The sequence below is a fragment of the Aethalodelphis obliquidens genome, unplaced genomic scaffold, assembly GCF_003676395.1.
Source record: "Aethalodelphis obliquidens isolate GAN/ISIS:26980383/991018 unplaced genomic scaffold, ASM367639v1 scaffold40, whole genome shotgun sequence".
Taxonomy (NCBI): Eukaryota; Metazoa; Chordata; class Mammalia; order Artiodactyla; family Delphinidae; genus Aethalodelphis; species Aethalodelphis obliquidens.
This window is the reverse complement of record NW_020837984.1, coordinates 14,228,221-14,249,713: the sequence shown is the minus strand read 5'-3', so window position 1 is coordinate 14,249,713 and position 21,493 is coordinate 14,228,221. Positions and strand designations below refer to the sequence as shown.

Below are 21,493 nucleotides of genomic sequence, written 5' to 3'. Positions count from 1 at the left end.
CTCTCAATGAGCTGAAAGGTGGGCGGTTGTAAGTGATGGTAACCAGTGTCAGGCTGACTTCCTGAAGGGCTTGGCCAAAAACGAAGTCACTGTGCAGGTTCTCTGAAGCTTCCAGAAACTGATGTGTGAAGACCCAGTTGGTTCTCGACCTTCCTAAGCTCTTAGAATCCCGTTCGGCCCTGGTCATCTCACAGGTGGACGATGGTACCTGCCCTCATTGTTTCCTTTCTCTCACATCAGTGCAACAGGGGAGGGTGAAGTCCCAGCGGTGTGGCAGCCTGAGCCCGAATCCCGCCCTCGCAGCCTTGTGACCTCAGACATGTTAGGTGACTGGACTCCGTTCTCTCGTGTGTTAAGAGGGACAGTGAGGCTGTGTAAGAATTTCGTTCAATACTGTAGGTAGAAGCGTACATGGGGCAGGGTTGAGCCTATATTAAGCTCTGTTAGTTGCTGATACCATTGTTGTTTATATCATCCTGCCCCTGTGCCTTCCTGTTCCTAGTTCCACTTATCTAAGTCCTGCACTTCCTCCAAGGCCCAGCATTATCTCGTCTCCTCATTCGTAAGAGTGCTAGCCCATAATATGTCCGGTCCCATGTTTTCAGTTTTCCGGTGCCCAGGATGGCACTGCCCCAGCCACAAAGGCCTGCCTCTGTGCCTCAGACACCTCATGTGTGCTCCCACCTCTGCGCCTTTATGCTGGCCACTCTCTACTGGGAATGCTTGTCCCCCACGTGGTCCATGGCTGCTCCGCTCATCAGGGTGACTGTGCTGTTTATAGTATCATCCTTCTTTACTTTACATACATTTAATCTGCTGGAGTTTTTTTCCACAATATTTATCACTACCGGGCAGTTATACTTAATATTATTTTTTTTTAAAAAATCATCAACTGGACTCTAAGCTCCATGAGAGGGACTTCCCTGGTGGTCCAGTGGTTAAGACTCTGTGCTTCCACTGCAGGGGACACGGGTTCGATCCCTGGTCAGCAAACTAAGATCCCCCAAGCCCTGTAGCATGGCCAAAAATAAAATTAAATTAAAATTAAAAAATAAAATAAGGGACCTCCTGGCGGTCCAGTGGTTAAGAATCCATGTTTCCACTGCAGGGCCACAGGTTTGAACCTGCATGCCATGCAATGTGGCCAAAAAAAAAACAAAAACAAAAAACCCTAAGCTCCACAAGAGGATGAACTTTGATTTGTTCACCAAGAAAAGTACTTGGCACGTAATAGGAGGTAGTAGTTCAAATGTATTTCTTTAATAAAGGAACGATAACAATACCTATCTTACATGTGTATAGGGAGGTTTACAATCCATTCTCTTACTTGCTTCATAAGAACAGTGATAGAATTATTATCAGCTTTACTTTACAGGTGAGAAACAAGCCCAAAGACATTGGTCCAAGGCCAGACATCTAAAATAGTCCCTGAGGTCTTCTGAACCCCAGGTGCAGTGTGGTTGCCACATGTCATGCTCTGTGTTAAGTGTTTTGTTGATGATGGTGCTGGCGGTGATGCAGGCAGCAGCCAGCTGGAGCCCGGAGGTCTTAACTGGTGTTACACAGGGACGGATAGAGAGAGGGCGGAGCTTGCAGCTACTGCTAAAGTGGCTGCTGCCAAGCGATCTCACCTTCCTAATCTCAACTGATCCTCCCAGTAGACTTGCACGGTAACCAAAGCAGGGATTATGGTTCTTTGCATTGATAGTTCTTTGATATTGCTCAGGCTTTCCCTGCATTGGTATCTCTGGCTCTCTTGTCTATTTTTGTACACACCCTTAATTTTTAACTGGTTTTCCTGTAAATATAGTTTTGTACAATGTTATCTTTGTGGGAGGGAGCGAGGCCAACTAGGGACCAGGTTAGATATAGTATAATTCCTGAGTTCTGTCAGTCTGGAACAAACCTAGTTTTTAAGGGGCGGGGGGAACAAAACCAAAAACCCCAATGTGCATCATCTTTTATTCTGTTCTTTGTCTACTTAGTTTTCCTCCCTTCCCCAACAGTGATTTTGGTCCCTAGAACTACCTTGTTTGTGTTTTGATATGAATTCGCTTTTCAGTTTTCTAGATTGTACATTCCAACATTAGAAGGAGAGAATCTGATTCAGGAAGGGCCTGAACACATACAACAGGAGAAGCATGGTTTCACAGGCACCCTGTAGGATGTATGAGGCCAGCAAGGAAGATTGTTGCTGAAAGATACTGAATAAGGGATTTAGGGGTCCCTTATGTGTGTGAAATACTGGCCAGGTATTGTAGGGGACACATGAGCATAATATAATTATAGACCAGAGGCTGGCAAACGTCTCTGCAAAGGGCCAAAGAATAAATATTTTAGGCTTGTCAGCTATATAGGCTCTGTTTCAACTGCTTGAGTCTGCTGTTGGAGCTTAAAAACAGCCATAGACTAGAGGGTAAGTAACCAGTGGGCATGGCTTGGTTTGGACAGAAGGTCTTTGTCACCCCTTCCTAGCAGTGGTAAGTTCTGTAGATTTTTGTAGGGTGGCCATGGAAAGTTTTACTGAGGAGTTATGGCTTGAGCAAGGCCTTGAAGACTGGCTAGGAGTTGACTAGTGGAGGGAGCAATAATTGAATAAAAAGACAAACTAGTCAATATGGGGAATGCTTAGCAGACATTGAGCAAATCAGCCTGACTAGTATTTAGACACTTGGTTCCTCATTGACTAGATTCCTATTATAGGGACATTTCTGAACATAAAGAACTAAGATACCCCTGGCCTTAAGCTTGTATCCAGTACATTGGGTGAGTGTAGTCATCCCTACCAGGGTAGGAGGATGGGGATGGGGGGCTTGGAGTAATTGTTCTGCTTCTAACCTGCTTCCTGCCCTGGCAGAAAGACAATTCCCTGTCCTTCTCTAGAGCTGGATTGCCTAGGTTCACTTCCTTCCTTAATCACTGTGAGCCTCACTTTCTCTGTCTGTATAACAGGGATTATTATTACATTGTTACTATGAGGATTGAATGAGATAATCCATGTAAAGTGCTGAGACAGTAGTACTTGTATTAGTAAAAGCTCAGTAAATGGTAGCAGTTCTTTTTATAACCTCTAAATTCGATCGGAAATATTAGTGTTGCCTTGTTAGAATTATTTTAGATTCCTAAAGTGAGTATACGTTCAGGATAGCTTGACTGTTTCACTTGGTGTACATAGATTAAACTCATGAGCATTGTAAAAAGCTGTAGATGGTGGAAATATTTACCTGACTCAGCCTTGTCTTTGGGGAACAAGTCTCCCCTAAGAATTCTTGTTCACAAGAGCATATCCACGCAAGTTTACGGTCATAGTTCACACTGCCTGTGTGGCTAAAACTCCCAAGGTCAAAATTGTAAATTAAAGTGATTATAGGTTATTAGTGCCCCAGGTGCATAAGTGAATTATCTCTGGAAGAATAATAGACTTTAAACTCAGGCCTCCAAGGCTTCCCACAGATAAATTCCAAGGAACATGAGTTAACAACAACAATGACAAAACCCCTCACAACAATACCATGAGTGACACTCAGTAGGAGTAAGAAACAATAAACTACAGAGTCAGTTTGCAACAAAGACTTTAGGTATTGGATTTAGCAGATACAGACTATAAAATAAACATTTTTATAATTTTAGAAGAATTAAAGTATAGAAACAAGAGACATCATAATTGACAAGATATTTTTTAAAGGACTAGCAGTAATAGTAGGGGCCTGGGTATTTGGTGGCTCCTATCTTATTTCTGACAGACACACACACACACACACACACACACACACACACACACGGTGTTGTATGCGTTTCTCTTTTTTAGTTTATTCCATTTAACCAACATTTTCTGTTCTAAGCACTATGTTAGGCATTGGTAGAGAAGACTACAAATACCTGTGCTTGTCCTTAAGGAGTTTATAGTCTACTCTTACCTTTGTTTTCCGAAGGTGATCAGTCTTTGGAAGGCTGAAGACAAAAGACAATGGAGACTACAGACTTACTGACCTAACAAGATTTTTACTGCCCATGCATAGCCAGGTCTGTCCTCCAGCAAAGCAGTCAGCTCAATTCACCTATACCAAAAATTAATACATCTTGAGTACAGTAGTGCCCACTGTTTTGGAGTTATTTCTTTGGCAGTGACCTTTGATACGAAGGATTTCACTAGGTTCTGGTCTTCAGAAGCTCCCTCCTACCCAGAACTCCTAACTCACTGCCCAAAGAATTCATCTATAAAAATATAAGGATGGGCTTCCCTGGTGGCGCAGTGGTTGTGAGTCCGCCTGCCGATGCAGGGGACGCGGGTTCGTGCCCCGGTCCGGGAAGATCCCACATGCCGCGGAGCGGCTGGGTCCGTGAGCCGTGGCCGCTGAACCTGCGCGTCCGGAGCCTGTGCTCCGCAACGGGAGAGACCACAACAGTGAGAGGCCCACATACTGGGAAAAAAAAATATATATATATATATATACACACACACACACATATATATGTATATAAGGATGATATTTTAACAGGAGAACTGTGCATTTGCCCACAGGCCTTTAATCACTTTGAGAAGTAAGCAAAATACAGCAAATATTTATTAATTCAGAAAATCCTAACCTATCGTAGTAAAGAAATTGATATACGTGTTTATAAGGCCCAAATGAAATCCCTGACATCAGGAAGGACAGAGTACTGAAGGAACGTAGGGAAGGAGTGATATTTGTCTGAGTGGAGGCCTGAGGAAAGCTTTGACAGTATAAGGACCATTTCTGCAGAGCTGAGAAATGTGACGAGCAGTCTGGGAAAATGGGACTCTTGCTTCCCCACCGTGGAATTTCCTTTTTTCACCCTATTGCCATGCATCTTTTTTTTGTTCCACTTGGAATGACCCTTGTTGACATACTTAGAGGAGAATAACTTTCCTATGCACATTAATGAGATTATCAGAAATAAAGTATCTTATTGATGTGTATGCAAACCAAATTTTCAAACACATTACTAAACGGTATCTTGGAATGGGCGGCTGGGCGATGTTTTTCAGGTTGAAAATATTCTCTTGCATGACCGAGGCCACTACGTCCTGTGTGACTTTGGAAGTGCTACCAACAAATTCCAGAATCCACAAACTGAAGGAGTCAATGCAGTAGAAGATGAGATTAAGAAGTAAGCTTTTCCTCCTTTCTTGGAATTTTATCCATTCTCGGATCAGCAGTTTTACCTTCAGCTTATGATTGAGAAGGTCAGGGTGAGAAGACAGTGGTGCTTGTCAGTTGCCCCTCGTTGGCAGTTGGGTTGTTGGATTTTAAGTGGAGGATGGGGAAGGGGTTCATGACCATTGAGCAGTGGAGTAAAGTGAAGGAATCTTACAGCACTTTATCAATGGTCCTATGGTCATTATGCATAGATCTTTTGATTTACATCACATAGCCCTTAAAAAGGCACACACACCTTAGAAGTACTGTGATGTTTTAAGTGGGATCACGACAGCTGTGACATTACCAGTCAGTTGGTTGTGCTTTTTACTGAAACCTAAATGGCTGTGTATTCCTTCCTGCTCATAAGGAGCTCACCTGCAATCTAGTGGAATTAGTGGTGCGTAGGGCTGTTAAAGTCTCTACAGAGAGTGAATCACTGATTTCCACGAGAAAAAAGCTTCTTTAGGTTTGTGATTCCGGTAAGAACCTGACCCATTTTCCCCTGTTGTCCAGAGTGTTGGATTTTTCACAGGCAACAGCACTCACTATCACTGTTCATAAATCAGCAGTCTGGAGTGCACACATATCCTGATCCTCTCTCTCCGTTCCTGCTTCACGCCTGGCAACCGAGCCTGGGGCAGGAAGACTTACGGTCCAAGGCCCTGATGGGCATCTAAACCACAGAGCCCTCTGGGCTCTAGAGACTCCAGCAGCGCAAATCACAGGCTTGGTAACACTAAGACTCTCACTTTGAAGATGAGCTTATCCTTCTCTTTTCTTGAGCCAGAGATAAGAGGAAAACTGTTGTTTCAGCCTTATGCTGGCAGCAAAGATCCGTCCACCTCCCAGCCTAGCCAGGGCCCACTTTATCCTCCTGAGTGTTCCAGCCAGTATTACATCTCTGTGTCGAGCCACATCTAAAGGGATTACTATTAAAAAAAAAAAAAATCAGCCAAATATACTATCAGACAACAGGGATTTACAGGAGAAGATTTTGTTATTTGAGGAGCAAGAGAAGTTGCTTTTAGAGTTTATTTAATGCCATAGTGTCTGCGTCCCCACCTGCTCTTAGATTGGAAGGACTACAGCCAGAGGGCCGTGGGTGTGTGCCAAGGACTGCTCTTCATTTCACCTGCACTAATATTCCATACTGTCTTCTCCAGGGTGCTCCCAGGGAACTAGACTCTACTTATATATCCATATATATATGTATATTTTTTAAAGTAATTCTGCTACCCCTGGTTTTTAATTATAGCATTGACATATTTAACAAAAAATGAATCTCTTGATTGTAGATACACAACGCTGTCCTATCGAGCACCAGAAATGGTTAACCTGTACAGTGGCAAAATCATCACTACGAAGGCAGACATTTGGGTAGGTGTCAACTAACCTATCCACATCTCAGATGTCAGCAGTCTTGGCCGTAAACTCCCAAGTTTAATCAGACAGTGCCATAGCAAGAGTGGCCACTGTACCATATCACTGTCTACTTATCCCTCAGGGTTATTCTTGACTCGAGGTGATGAGCCACTGCTTCTCGAAGCATGTCAAAGAAAATGAGTTTAGACCTCTGTGAAAGTTATTCAGGTGACCTGCCCATTATTTAAGTGGTTCTCACATATGTGTTACTAGTTCTTAAGAGCAAAACCAGCTGAATACTTGTTCTTTATTGGAGCACAATTTGGTAATGAGGATAGAAATAATATAACTTAGCAGATATATAGTGATGTTGGGTTCTAAATTCAAGTTTCTAATGGGTTAATAGTACAGAGTGTTTAGATTTGCTGTAAATGTGGATGGTGCCAGTATCTCTCAGCAGACCCATTTGCAGCTATGATAAATAAATCACTAGTAGCAATCTGCTTTTTTTTACTTTTTTAGGCTCTTGGATGTTTGTTGTATAAATTATGCTACTTCACTCTGCCATTTGGAGAGAGTCAAGTGGCAATTTGTGATGGAAACTTCACAATTCCCGATAACTCTCGATATTCCCAAGATATGCATTGCCTAATTCGTAAGTATTTAAAGTTTCTAGTTTCACATTTTTATTTCTAATCTCTAGGAATGGATTGGAGGATAAAGGGATTAGATCCCAGGAGTGGTGAGTGGGATGCAAAAATAAAGAAATCAGTTGATAACTGTTGGTCACTCAAAGACCATGTAACGGTGTCTAGTTAGAGTGGTGAGTCTTTTTGCCAGAAATCTAAACTTGGTTTCACACCTGGGCTGGCCACCCAAGCAGAAATCTTAACTGGGCTTTGAGCATTGCAGTACTGCCCTGTTCTCTTGCAGTCTGTATGAAAGCTCTGGTACCAAAGGAGTCCAGCTGACTCATATCAAGCGATAAGAAATTCATCTTTGCAAAACTGGAAGCAACTCAAATTAAAATGATTGCAGTGCGTTGGCTGAAGTGAATACATAATTAAGACTATATAACTCTATGGAACTAGGTTTTTTCCTCTCATTTAGGTTAATCACTGGATTTTGATAAAAAGCATTTAAACTCAATGCTTTAAAATGTTTTTAAGATTCCCCACTCTTTTGTATCATCATAGTAAGCATATGTACTAATGTTCATTAACCAGATGGCAGAATAAGTAATTTTTGCTCAACCCGCTGTATTGGAATGCGGAAGAAACAGAGATTTTTATTATCTTTTTACTTTGGTCAAGATGTTTAGTATCCACATTTTAACAATCACAGATTGTAAATCCTGAGTAATGCACTTTGGGTCCTAGGTGGGGATACACTTGGAGAAAATAGAAGAAGCAAATGTGGTGCGGAGCATCTGACATTTGTTGAAGGCCTACTTCTACCTCATTTAATTCTTAAAACCCTATATAGCAGGGGTCCCCAACCCCCTGGGCCGTGGACCGGTACCCATCCATGGCCTCTTAGGAACCCGGCCACACAGCAGGTGAGCGGCGGACAAGCGAGCGAAGCTTCATCTGCAGCTCCCCGTCGTTCACATTACCGCCTGAACCATTCCCCCCCACCCCGTCCCCCGTCCATGGAAAAGTTGTCTTCCATGAAACCGGTCCCTGGTGCCAAAAAGGTTAGAGACCACTACTATATAGTAAATATAATTATCCCTATTATACAAATGAGGAAACGGAGCCTCAAAAAGTATAGATAATGTACCCAAGTTAACATAGTAGTAGCTTTTAAGTGACTACCCATTCCATTATACTAGTTTACACGAGTTTTATCAATCCGCCTCTTCCGTTTTTTAATACAGAAGCAGGAGCAGTATTTAAAGGAATGGAATATCGTGTTTAATGGTTGTTGGATGTTTTCAGAGGTAAAGCATTATATTGATATCTGTACTAAAATTGCAGCTATGTAAATGAGATTGCAAGGAAATATGGGGAAATCGCCAAATTTATTGCTAGAATGGTAGGAATTTTTGCAAAAAATTTTTTTTTTTTTTTACTTTTGTGCAGCAAATTCATATTACGAAAAACAGCTCTTTATGAATGTGTGTAACATGGCATCTTTCCTAAACTCTGATCTGTTTCACTTTACAAACTGTTGGAAGAGTCCGCTGTCACCCTAACTCACAGGTCTGAAAATGCATTTCTTGTTATCCCCCCCGCGCACACACACACACATGCCCCTTTCACTCCCAGTACAAGGTTCCCCTCTCCTCTTTTCAGTTTCTATCAGTGGTGTCGCCATTCAAGCCCAGATGACTGAAATTTAACGTTTTCTTTGGATCTGGCTAGCAAGACAGAATAGTCAGTCATTTCCTAAGCAGCATTAATGCTTTCTTTGAAGTTTCTCCTGTTTGCTTGACATTCTCTCCGTTCTCATCACTGTCACCATAATATATACCGACCCTGTCGGCTCATGCCTGTACTGGTGGACTGGTCTGTCTGTCCAACACACCCTCACTATGAGATTAATCTTACAAAATACCACCCTATCATGTCCCTATTCAGTAAACCTCATGGCTTGCCAATGGTCCCATGTATTCTGGATTCATCCTCCCCACCTTATTTCCCTTTATTCTCTGACAAGGAGACCTCTGCCCTGTCCTCTTGGTTCCTCTATTCCTTGCAACAAGCGTTCTGTTGCCTTTCTCCAAGTCCATCTTTGCTCAGACTGTTTTCTTACCTGGAATGTCTTTTTCTCTGCTTTCGCCCTGACTGACTAAATTTTTTCCTGCCTTCAAGGACCAGCTCCGCTCCTGCCTCTTCTGCAAAGGCCTTCATAAGGCTGCAACCTCATCAGTCTTTTCTCAACTTAGGGTCCAAACCATTCATTTGATTACTTAAGCAATAAACTGCCTTACATTGCTGTTTACATGTATATGTGTTTGTGTGTCTTCTCAAGGATTTTTTCCCCTGGGGATTTTTCCAGCTTCAGAAGGAGCAGAAGCTTAAAGGACCTGGAAACAGACACATGATCTGTAGATCACAGTAAAAGTAGAGATGTATTTGTTATCTTGTCATTTCTTTTAGATTGGAAACCAGCTAGTACCTCCAACAAAAGAATAATAAGTAAATTCATGAAATTTGAGTTTTGGTTATAATTATCAAGAATAATCATTTGTCTAGCTGATAGTATGAAAGAAGGAGGCCAGAACTTCCTAGGTACCAGAAAATGAATGTGTTAAGTTCCACACTGAGAACTTGAGTCCCTGTTGTGCAGATCACAGAATGTGAACTTAAAGTATCTTTGTTACAATTCAAAAACTTTGTTATTTTCTTGCAGATATTTAAAATTTTAGGAAAGTTAGAGCTTCCCTTTCTGAGAGGGGAAGAAAAGGGCTAATCGTACTGTCTGACTTTTATGAGAAATAAAAATTTTAAAAAGAATTTTGGTAATAGAGAAATTATGCTTCTTAGCTAATGTAATAACTCTTTGGGTATTATAAAATAATTCATATATGTTTATCTTAGGGTATATGTTGGAACCAGACCCTGACAAAAGGCCAGATATTTACCAGGTCTCCTACTTCTCATTTAAACTACTCAAGAAAGAATGCCCAATTCCAAATGTACAGGTATGTGAAAGGTACTTTTTAGGGGAAGTAAACATGATTGAATTGTCATTTAGCATTCCTGGGGTATCAATCAGCTGTTTAAATGAATAAGGCGTCCCTTGCTTTATCTAGTAGGGGGCATTCAAACAAGGCTAACTATGAAGGAGTTGCTATAAAGGGAATCCAATTTTTCCATAGAATTTAATTATAAAACTGAGGCAATTTTACACACACACACACACACACACACACACGCTTTGGGTAAAGATTGACCAACTTTACCTTGTCAGCTGTCCTAGTTCCCTGAGAGCCAACGTACCTGTTGTATTTACCGAGAGGAGGTTGGGCAGGCCGTTTCCCTAAGGCAAGGCCCTGGACTTGCCACTGTGCCTAGGGGAACATAAGCCCCTTGTCCCTTTCCTCCTTTGCTGTAGCAGACCTTTCTTGATTTTGCTTCTGTTGCTGGCCAGTCTGGAACTCACACTCCTTTTTTTCTACCCTCCCCACATATGTCAGGCCATCAGAATGTTTTCTACACAGTCATCCTAAACTCTACAGACAGTTTTCAGAGTACGGTGCTTGCAAACACCCTTCTTGTAGTCTTGGCATATTTCTCATGTCATAGTATGATTCAACTTTCTTGAATATTTTACTAATGGATGCTGGAGTAAAAAATTTCTAATTGCAAATTGTCTTATAGTTTCTCCAGTAATGAACTTCTGATGTCACTACTGGAGCTTGAGGGTGCTGATAAGTAACACTTCTCTTTCACTCCCACATTTGGAATCAGATGTGGGAATCGTTCAGATGGAGCTCGGCATATTGGCTTTATTACTAAGAAGACTGAGTCAGGGAATGTGGCTTGACCAGTCAGGCTCCCTAACATTAGGTCCACATGACTGAGCAGCGAACGCCTGGTTCCTGAGGGACAGGCTCGTCCATAGAGGAGGGGGGCCAAGGGCAAGCCAGACCAGCTCACTTTTCTCTCCCAGTCTTATCAGTCAAGTAAGTTCCCCCTTTCCCTTGGGAGAGGAATGCTTGGAGGGTGGGAGAGAAGCTAGGAGAAATTTTCTAGCCAAAATCCCCTCCCCCCCCCCCACCTGAAAACATGAAGGAAATGGAGGTGCCTCCTAAAAGCCACTTTCATTATTAGTGTTCCATGGTTCGGGTTTCCCAGATTAAAACGAAGGATACTGTGCAGTAACCTAAGACAACGTGATCTCTTTTGCTGTCCCACTTTCCCATTCATGAAGTTAAATAACGTGAAATAGGATTGGAAGCATTCAGGTTGGTAACTCATTTTTAAAAAGTAAGCGTCACCAGTCTCAAGCCGTTTGGCACTTGCTCAGTGGTGCTCAGCCGTTGTCTTGTGGCTCCCTAACCACGGGAGGCGCTGTTAGACGCATGGTGCAGAATCCGAGCCCGAGGAGCTCCGCCTGCCTTGTGGGTTGAGCAGTGCCTCACATGCTGGGAAGAGGGGCTGACTCAGCAACCACACACACCGCGGCTGTGGGTTTCTCCCAGCATTCTCACCGAAGGCTAGATGCACCCTGGCTTGGCCCACTAGTCAGCACCAACGTCTCTAAGATCTAGCTGAGAGCTTAAGTATAGCCTACAGACCTCTTTTCATTCCTTTCATAACATCACTTCTAAGCTGTGCTGTAGGAGGGGGAGGGAGCTGAGATCAAGCCCCAGTGCTCTTGCCTGGCCCAGAGGTTGAGAATGACAGGGGTGGAGTGTGCTGTACTCAGGCTGCTCTGTCCCCTTCTCAGATCCTTTGCCTCCCTGACTGGGGCTGAGTCCAGTGGGATATACTTAGGTCAACTTCTTCCCTTCCCAGACCAGAGATCAGGGTCTGAAAGCCACTCCGGAAGACCCTAATGTGTATTTCCATTGGCCCAATCATGCTGGTTATTCTTTTTCAAAGAAATCTGTGGGGTGAGTTTTGGGAATTGGGTGAAGTGGGAGAAGGGAGTCAAAAGGTACAAATCTCTAGGTATAAAATAAATAAGTCATGGGGATGTAATATACAGCATGGTGACTATACTTAGTAATACTGTATTGCATATTTGAAGGTTGCTGAGAGAGTAGATCTTAAAAGTTCTCATCACAAGAAAAAAAATTCTATAACTGCGTATGGTGATAGATGTTAACTAGACTTATTGTGGTGATCATTTTGCAATATTTACAAATATCAAATCAATTATATTGTACACCTGAAACTAATATAATGTATGTCAGTTACATCTCAATTATTTAAAAAATCTCTGGTGTCCTATTAAAATTTTCTTTCAATTCTATAGAACTCTCCCATTCCTGCAAAGCTCCCTGAACCAGTGAAAGCCAGTGAGGCAGCTGCAAAAAAGACCCAGCCAAAGGCCAGGTAAGAAAGTTGCTGTAGTAGCAAGAGAGGGGACCTTATGGTTCTTGATTTTTAACGCTGCCATGGCCAGAGGCTGCACAGAACAGGAAAGGAAGCTCTGTCTCCCCCAGGCAGAAACTGTTCTTTGGGAGTGCAAGTTGGAATATAGTAAGATACAGAGATCTACATCTGAAAGAGAATCGAGAACCCCACAGCTACTCCCTTTCCTTGGGAATAGGTGCAGGGCATTCAGAGGTGCGGTGACAGCAGACCTTAAGTATTGCTAGTACAGTATTGCTAAACATGTGTCCTGGCCTTTGAATGGCCTAGTCCACCACATTAATCTCCAGGAAATCTTACTTTCTTTGGCTCCAGCCACATTAGGAAAGTACAGGTCAAAGCATTGAGTCCATGAACAGCAAAAGAGCCTATGGATCTTAGGTAATCACATTCTAAATAACGGAGGTTCTTCCAAGTAGCAGGTCAGGAGAGGAGTCAAGGAGCTAGGGTTTTATTTGGGGAAATGCCCCTGTGCGAGAAAATAGAGTGGGTGCCGAGGAAGCTGGGAGAGCCATCAGAAAGCATGGAAGTCTGACCCAGAGCAGGGAGGAGAAGGTTGGCTCCGAGTGACCTGGACTGCCTGCCACACAAGGTAAGGAAGGTGCATTGTCCAGGAGTCCTGTCTTTTAGGAACCGGCCTGCCTTAATATCCTTGTGGCTGGGACATTATGGCTGAGAGCAGCCTCTGGGAAGCGTGCCTCGGGGCACACAGGGCAGTGGATTTCAGGAGCACAATAGCTGAGCCACTTGGTCTTTTACACCCTTGTAGTCGAAGGTCTGCAAGGCGCATCCTCATGGCTGCCATGTCTTCCAAATGGCAAATTCTCAGGGTAGTCCCAGAGTTGCTTATACCCTACTTTTCTACCACACTCCCATGTCAAGGAAGCCTTAGTGCAAATTATATCAACAAAGCACCCTAGATGGGAATATATGAATTTTAATAGAATAGTAAAATAACTTCTGTTTTAGAAAATTCTTGAATATTTATAGAATGCCTGTTGTGTGTCTATTCCAGATGTGGCTCTAAAGTAATAAGACTTTGGTTTTTAACAAACTTAGCAAACTACGTCCATGATGTTACTTTGCATTCTGTTTATATGTTAGTAAGTCTGCCATGATCACCTCTAGGAATTGCTTTTGGGGCTGATTTAATTAGCTTAATCTTTTGGGCTTATGGCCATCTTGTACTAGGCCCAGACTTGGTATGTATAGAGGCTAAGCAAAGATCCATTCCCACAAAGCATACACATTTATAAAAATTATAATACCTGCTGACGTTTGAGTGGTACTGTGTTGTGTAAAATGGAGAAAATAATACCTACATCATGAGACAGATGAGAACATCAAACACTCCTGTGACTGTGTAACTTATATAAACTCTATGGTGCCCATCTGTTAGTTTGTGTGGACCTCAGTAATGCTGCAAGAATATACAGACCTTACAGCCAAGAGATTTGGATCTAAGCTGTTCTGTATATAATCTGCAGTGATTTCATTTGCGTGATCACATTTGCTCCCCAGTCCTGAGAGGTGGGTTTTTCTTTCAAACTCCTTTTTTTTTTTTTTCTTGGCCCCGTCACGCGTCTTGTGGGATCTTAGTTCCCCAACCAGGGATTGAACCCTCGCCCTCTGTGAAAGTGCAGAGTCCTAACCACTGGATCACCAGGGAATTGTCCTCAAACTCTATTTTTAAAGTAGCCACTATTCATTGAGGCATCACATATACCAGCTACCATATTAGGTACTTTACATAAATAAGATGACCTTTTTCCCCCCCTTAAAACAAATCTGTGAGGTTGTTGCTGTTCTCACTTCACAGATGAGGAAACAGAGACTCAGAATTGTAAGTCAGCTGCTCAGGGTAGTTAGTCAGTATGTGATTAGCAGAAGAACCAGAACTCCAGCATCCTCACTCTTTCTACTCTGCACGTTAAGTGGTTTGCCCAGGGTCACACAGATAGGGCAACTTAGAGCCAGATCTGCTGGCTTCAAGATCTGTATTTTCTTACAATATACTGAGGTCCATACAAACTAACATTTTGAGCACGCTTCAGTTTATAAAATGGTTTTACAGTTATTGATACATTGATGTTCACATCTGCCTCATAAAGTAGGTATTATTGTCTCCATTTTATACATAAGGGACCCCAGGCTAAAAGAGGTTCAGTGGCATGCCTGTTATCACAGTTAGTTACTGGGGAGCTAGAGTTCAAGTACGGTTTTCTTTGACTCCAAATCCCATTGATTCTAAAAATGTTACTCTTAGGAGACCAGTGTGGAAGTTCTTGGCGTTTGGTTTTCTACAGAAGTCTGTTTACCTCCCTCACCCTTGGCTTGATCTTTCTTACCCCTTTCTCCTCTTTCCCAGCATCTGTCCTGTTTTCCTTCCCACCTCCCTTCCCCAGGTCACAGCCTCTCCGATGTGATAGCTATTATATTACCAGCTTTCCACCCAGCATGAGAGCAGGATGCCAGTGAAAAGCCTCAGGGTCCAGAATGGGCTTGCCTCGGAGACATGTCATGAGGAAGGACACGGGGCCAGCTGCTCTGCTTCCTATTTTGCATTTTATGGAGGCTGTGCCAGATATATTTTGGAAATATTCACGAAGCTTGTTTATTTTGGCCTTCACCTCAGCTATTACTCCCTAAAGTGTGTTTTCAAAGGATAGCCACTCTGATCTCAGTTAGCTAGTAGCCAGCTTCCTGCACTGCTCGAAATCAAGGGAAGCTACCACCTGGGCTGTAGCACCATCACAAGGAGCCATCAGACTACACTCTGTACTCATTTAGATTAGATTTGGCTGTGAGTTCTAGAAAGTGCAAATGACAGTGGCTTATATAAGATAGATTTTTTTTTTTCTCTCAAGTAAACAACATCTGGAGGCAAGTAATCCAGGGCTGATACGGAGTTCTGTTCCACAAAGCCCTCAGGTACCCAGGCTGCTTTAAGCTCATCACTCCACCATCCCTATGGTTGTGGCCATGCCCTCATGGACCGATATGGCAGCATCCCTCTTCCAAGCAGCAGGATCAAGGAATTGCCAAAGAAGAAGAGAGACAAAGAGCATGCACAGAGTTTCTTAAGGTTTCTAGAAACTGCTACATAACAATCTGTTTATATCCCACGTAGGCCAGAACTTAGACGTATGGCCATACCTGATTACAAGCGAGACTGGGCAATGTGATTTTTACTCTGGGTGACCCTATGTCCAGCTAAAAATTGTTATTACCATGGAAAAAAGCAAATATGTGTATTGGAGGACATAGAGCTCCTGTCACACTCCCCAAATCCTTTATCTTGGGTTATTTACTTATTCCTTCTAGTTGCGTTATTGGATTAACTCATTTGATGCTTCTTATTATAGAGAGACCATTTTGACAGCTAGTTCGAATCAAGTTTGAGTCCCTGTACATCTGCAAACCACCTGCTTTAAACCCCTCTTTGCATTATCATCAAAGTAGATTCTAGGAAATCCTAAGAAGTATTAGGCAAAATGGTTCCTAGATCAAAAAAGTTTGAGAAACATTGCATTCTATATAATGCTGTCTTTGAGGTATTCCTTGCACATTCACAAGTGAAAAGTTTTTCTAGAAAGGAATCTGCTATTTTGATAATCAGTGTGTTAAAACTTATTTGCCTACCTTTTTTTTTTTCATAACATCTAGTAACACATAACATCCTGTGGAATACCCTCTGGGAAATGTTGATTAAGTGGATATGGAAGGTTTGGATGAATGTGGAGGTGAAAGGTTATCCATCATGTACTCTGTCTGCCCCCTCTTCGTTTTCTCACCCTTTAACAGGCAGGGTTTTTTTCACCTTTTCTCTTTCTAGACTGACAGATCCCATTCCCACCACAGAGACTTCAATAGCACCCCGCCAGAGGCCTAAAGCTGGGCAGACTCAGCCCAACCCAGGAATCCTTCCCATCCAGCCAGCCCTGACACCTCGAAAGAGGGCCACAGTTCAGCCCCCACCTCAGGCCACAGGTCAGTAACTAGGTCGGTTTGAAACTTGGTACACCTCTTTGTCATCCTGGACTGTAGAGAAGTCTTGGAAAGCCTGGTTTTTCCTGGAGTGGAATCTAGAGACATGTAAAGAGTAATGGTTTTCCTCAAGGAACTGGAGATGAGCTGCCGTTGAAGTTGTACGGGTAATGGCTGGCCAAAAGGAAGGCCTTACACTGAATTCTCCAGTGGATCTCCAAGGCCACTGAAGCCTGTTGTCTCTATTTTTTCTAGTCTTGGCCCTGATTTTATGACGTGGTCCATTCGTCCCCTGCCTCCCTCTCTATTTCATATACTTCTCTTTGCATTAAAAAAAAAAATCTTTTTGGACACAGAGGAATTATTTCTTTAATGCTCTGTCTCTTGAAGTATCTGTCACCTCTTCATGTTTTGTTTTTCCATTTCTAATGAGTGGACTGAGTTTCCTTTCGTAAAGAGGATTGATCCAAATTATCAAGTAACTGAACACAGCCATCACTCCCCCTACCAGGAAGCTGCTGTTGGTGAATTTGGTGGTCATTTACTTACAATCAGGCATCCAGACTGGGGTTGTGTAACATACATGTAAACCATCAAAGAATGCTTTGGTCCTGCAGTGTGCCACAAATGCAAAGATTGTGTTTATGTACAGTAGCATCAAAGTCCAGTTGAATATGTAGATCCTCAGGGTACTGACTAAAGGAGTAATTGACTAAATGGGATGGTGAGCAAGGGAGGACTTTTTGAAGGAGACAAGCATTGAACACTGTTATTGGACCATGTTTTGAAATATATGAAGCACGTAAGTATGGCAAGAAGAAGGAAGGGCCTTCCAGGTGCAAGGACAGTGAGAAGCCCATGGATCTTGGGATTATCTGTCCACTGATCACCCCCTCTTTATTGCTTTGGCAAGAAAGAAAGCCGCGTTCGTTTGGAAGAGTTTTGAGCCCTTATATGGAGTTTATTCTCCTTGCAGGATCCAGCAATCAGCCTGGCCTTTTAGCCAGCGTTCCTCAACCAAAACCCCAGCCTCCACCCAGCCAACCCCTACCGCAGTCTCAGCCCAAGCAGCCCCAGGCTCCGCCCATCCCACAGCAGCCGCCTTCCACGCAGGCCCAGGGTCTGCCCACCCAGGCCCAGGCCACACCCCAGCACCAGCAGCAGCTCTTCCTTCAGCAGCAGCAGCAGCAGCAGCAGCAGCAGCAGGCGGCACCGCCTCCTGCACAGCAGCCAGCGGGCACATTCTACCAGCAGCAGCAGCAGCAAGCCCAGGCTCAGCAGGTAAGGCAGTGAATGTGACCCTCGCTTGGCATATGTGAGTCATCCCTGTGAAAAGGTCCACTACGTGCAGGTGTCTTCCTTGGGAAGCCCTGGGAAGACAGAGAGCCATGACCTGGCACAGCGTTGTACTCACAGATGGCAGACACTAAACCTGACACAGTGGAGCCCTCACTGCATCACTCACAGCCCTCCCCTGCTTCTTCTCAGGCCATGGGGAATTCTGCACCTCACCAGGGAACCTCAGCAAGGAAGCTGGTTTTTAAGGACTCTTTTTTTAATTTTTATTTATTTATTTATTTATTTATAACATCTTTATTGGAGTATATTTGCTTTACAATAGTGTGTTAGTTTCTGCTGTATAACAAAGTGAATCAGTTATACATATGTCCCCATATCTCTTCCCTCTTGCGTCTCCCTCCCTCCCACCCTGCCTATCCCACCCCTCTAGATGGTCACAAACCACCGAGCTGATCTCCCTGTGCTATGCGGCTGCTTCCCACTAGCTAGCTATTTTACGTTTGGTAGTGTATATATGTCCATGCCACTCTCTCACTTTGTCACAGCTTACCCTTCCCCCTCCCCATATCCTCAAGTCCATTCTCTAGTAGGTCTGTGTCTTTATTCCCGTCTTACCCCTAGGTTCTTCATGACCTTTTTTTTTTTCCTTAGATTCCATATATATGTGTTAGCATACGGTATTTGTCTTTCTCTTTCTGACTTACTTCACTCTGTATGACAGACTCTAGGTCCATCCACCTCACTACAAATATCTCAATTTTGTTTCTTTTTATGGCTGAGTAATATTCCATCGTATATATGTGCCACATCTTTATCCATTCATCTGTCGATGGACACTTAGGTTGCTTCCATGTCCTGGCTATTATAAATAGAGCTGCAATGAACATTTTGGTACATGACTCTTTTTTGTTTTTCTTTTTTTTTTCTGACATGACACCATCATCAAATTGAAGCAGAAAAACAATTATTTCTTATTATCATCAAATATCCAGTAGTGTTTAACTCTTTCTGGTGTGTCATAATTTAAATTGCTTTGTATATTTTTTCACCTTTTTTTGCTCTGAAAATATTCATTTTATAATGATCAATATATCTTTTAAGTCCCCCTTTTAGCCATAGGTGGCTTCCTCCTCTTTTTTTCCCCTTTGCCACTTTTTTTTTTTTTTTTAAAGAAACTGGGTCGTTTGTCCTGTGGAATTTCCCACATTCTGGATTTGGTTGATTGCATCCCTGTGGTGTTGTTTAATATGTTCCACCACCCTCTGTGTAAATGGGTAGTTTCTTGAGGCCTCTCAGTATTTGATTCAGGTTGATAGTCCTTTGTTCTTCCAGTTGCATCACATCAGGAGACATACAGTAGTCTCAACATCACAAGACATACAGTAGTCTCACCTTGTCTGTGGGGGATACATTCCAAGACCCCCAGTGGATGTCTGAAACCACAGCTAGTACCGGACCCTATATATACCATGTTTTTTCCTATACATACATACCTATGGTAAAGTTTAGTTTATAAATTAGGCACAGTAAGAGAGTAACAAGAATAGCTAATAATAAAATACGTCAATTATAGCAATATACTGTAATAAAACTTATGTGAATGTAGTGTCTCTCACAAAATATTCTTGTGATGATGTGAGACGATAAAATGCCTGCTTGATGAGATGAAGTAAGGTGAATGTCGTGAGCATTGTGACATAGCGTTAGGCTACTATTGACCTTCTAACCATATGTCGGAAGGAGGGTCATCTGCTTCTTGGGATCCAGAACCATGGAGCCATGACAGTGTCAATGGTTGCATGTCAGGAGCAGATGGTGTCAATGGTTGGGGATCCCAGCCAGGACGAAATGGGACGGTGCAAGGTTTCGTCACACTGCTCAGAACAACATGCAGTTTAAAACTTATGAATTGTTTATTTCTGGACTTTTCCATTTAATATTTTCTTTTTTTTCTTTCTTTCCTTTTTTTTTTTGCGGTACATGGGCCTCTCACTGTTGTGGCCTCTCCCGTTGCGGAGCACAGGCTCCGGATGCGCAGGCTCAGCGGCCATGGCTCACGGGCCCAGCCGCTCCGCGGCATGTGGGATCTTCCCAGACCGGGGCACGAACCCGCGTCCCCTGCATCGGCAGGCGGACTCTCAACCACTGCGCCACCAGGGAAGCCCCCCATTTAATATTTTCATATCACTGTTCATCACGGGTAACTGAAACTGCAGAAAGCGAAACTGTGGATAAAGTCTGCTTGTTCCCTCTTTTATTAATATTAAGATCAATCTGTGGGTTTGGCGTTGTCTGTCTGATCCAGTCACTTAATATTCCCCTTCAGTTTGTTTCCTAAGTCCATTAATTCATTAGGGGTGGCAAAGCGGTGATATTCTAGCATTCCATCTTCATTTAGGGGCTGGATTTTTCTGTAAAGAACTTGGGGTCGAACTCGCACCCCCTGCATTGGAAGCACGGAGTCTTAACCACTAGACTACCGGGGAAGTCCCCTGTAAAGAACTTTTTCAGCAAGTATTTGATTACCCTGAGGTACTGTTTGTACAGAAAAGGCAGAAATAATGCATGACTCTTTCCCTGTGTTTACCAGTTTTCAGAATAATGAGTTTGTTCATAGTACCATCCAGAAGTGAACAATGAAGATTCTGTTTTGTTCTTAGTATCATTATGAGTTCATGCATCTTAATATATTTGATATGTTTCCACACATTGCTGTTAAAAAAATTTGTCCCAGTTGTCTCAGTTTTGGCCAGTGGAAGTCTCTTCAGATTGGCTCCTGGGTCCTTTGGCTGTGACTCCAGTAGCCTTTAATGTGTCCTTGCTATTTGGTGTAACAAGCTGTTCCAGAATCATCCTGCCCTTGACCTGGAATCAGCCATTTCTCCAAGGAGCTGTTTCCCTTTAATGGAAATGATATTTAGAGACCACAGTCTTGCTACTAGGGATACTCATTTGCTAATGGGTTGGTTATTATTTTTAGGCCTTTTCAGTGAATAGTTAGGACACATGTATATTTTTTTTTAATAGAATATACACCATGAATTCAAATTTATATTTCTAAAGCAGATTTGTAATTATAGGATTTTTGTTTAACTTCTTGGATTTTATATTTGTATCTTTCTCATCTGGAAACCTTGATTCCTAACAACATTAACATAATTCTTAATTGATTTATAGTTTCAAGATAACAGTACCAATATGATTACCGAAAACAGTGTAAGATTTCTTTGCCATTCTTGTTTTTTGGGTTTTTTTTTTTTTTTTTTTTTTTGCGGTACGCGGGCCTCTCACTGCCGTGGCCCCTCCCGTTGCGGAGCACAGGCTCCAGACGCGCAGGCCCAGCGGCCACGGCTCACGGGCCCAGCCGCTCCACGTCATGTGGGATCTTCCCGGATCGGGGCACGAACCCGTGTCCCCTGCATCGGCAGGCGGACTCTCAACCACTGCACCACCAGGGAAGCCCTTCTTTGCCATTCTTACACCTAGAATGTTTAGCACATTATTTTCTAGGAATTTGGCTATTAATCTGATACACAGGTTTATTTGCTTTGTTTTGCGGTTTAGTTATTGCTTTTTAAATTTCGGTTTAATTTTGTTTTGTGAAAATGTAAAACATTTACATAATTTCAA

At 42.8% G+C, this 21,493-nt stretch overlaps 1 protein-coding gene across 10 annotated transcripts in view; it reads left to right on the top strand.

Moving 5' to 3' along the window:
- AAK1 (AP2 associated kinase 1) overlaps nt 1–21,493 on the top strand; it is a 172,234-nt gene that overhangs the window by 94,046 nt on the left and 56,695 nt on the right. For all 10 annotated transcript variants that reach the window (XM_027131913.1, XM_027131912.1, XM_027131906.1 and 7 more), the window contains exons 6-12: nt 5,012–5,133; nt 6,461–6,542; nt 7,050–7,182; nt 10,073–10,176; nt 12,459–12,538; nt 16,413–16,567; nt 17,541–17,845. In XM_027131913.1, coding sequence (XP_026987714.1) covers nt 5,012–5,133; nt 6,461–6,542; nt 7,050–7,182; nt 10,073–10,176; nt 12,459–12,538; nt 16,413–16,567; nt 17,541–17,845 — 981 coding nt within the window. The remainder of the gene's footprint in view (nt 1–5,011; nt 5,134–6,460; nt 6,543–7,049; nt 7,183–10,072; nt 10,177–12,458; nt 12,539–16,412; nt 16,568–17,540; nt 17,846–21,493) is intronic.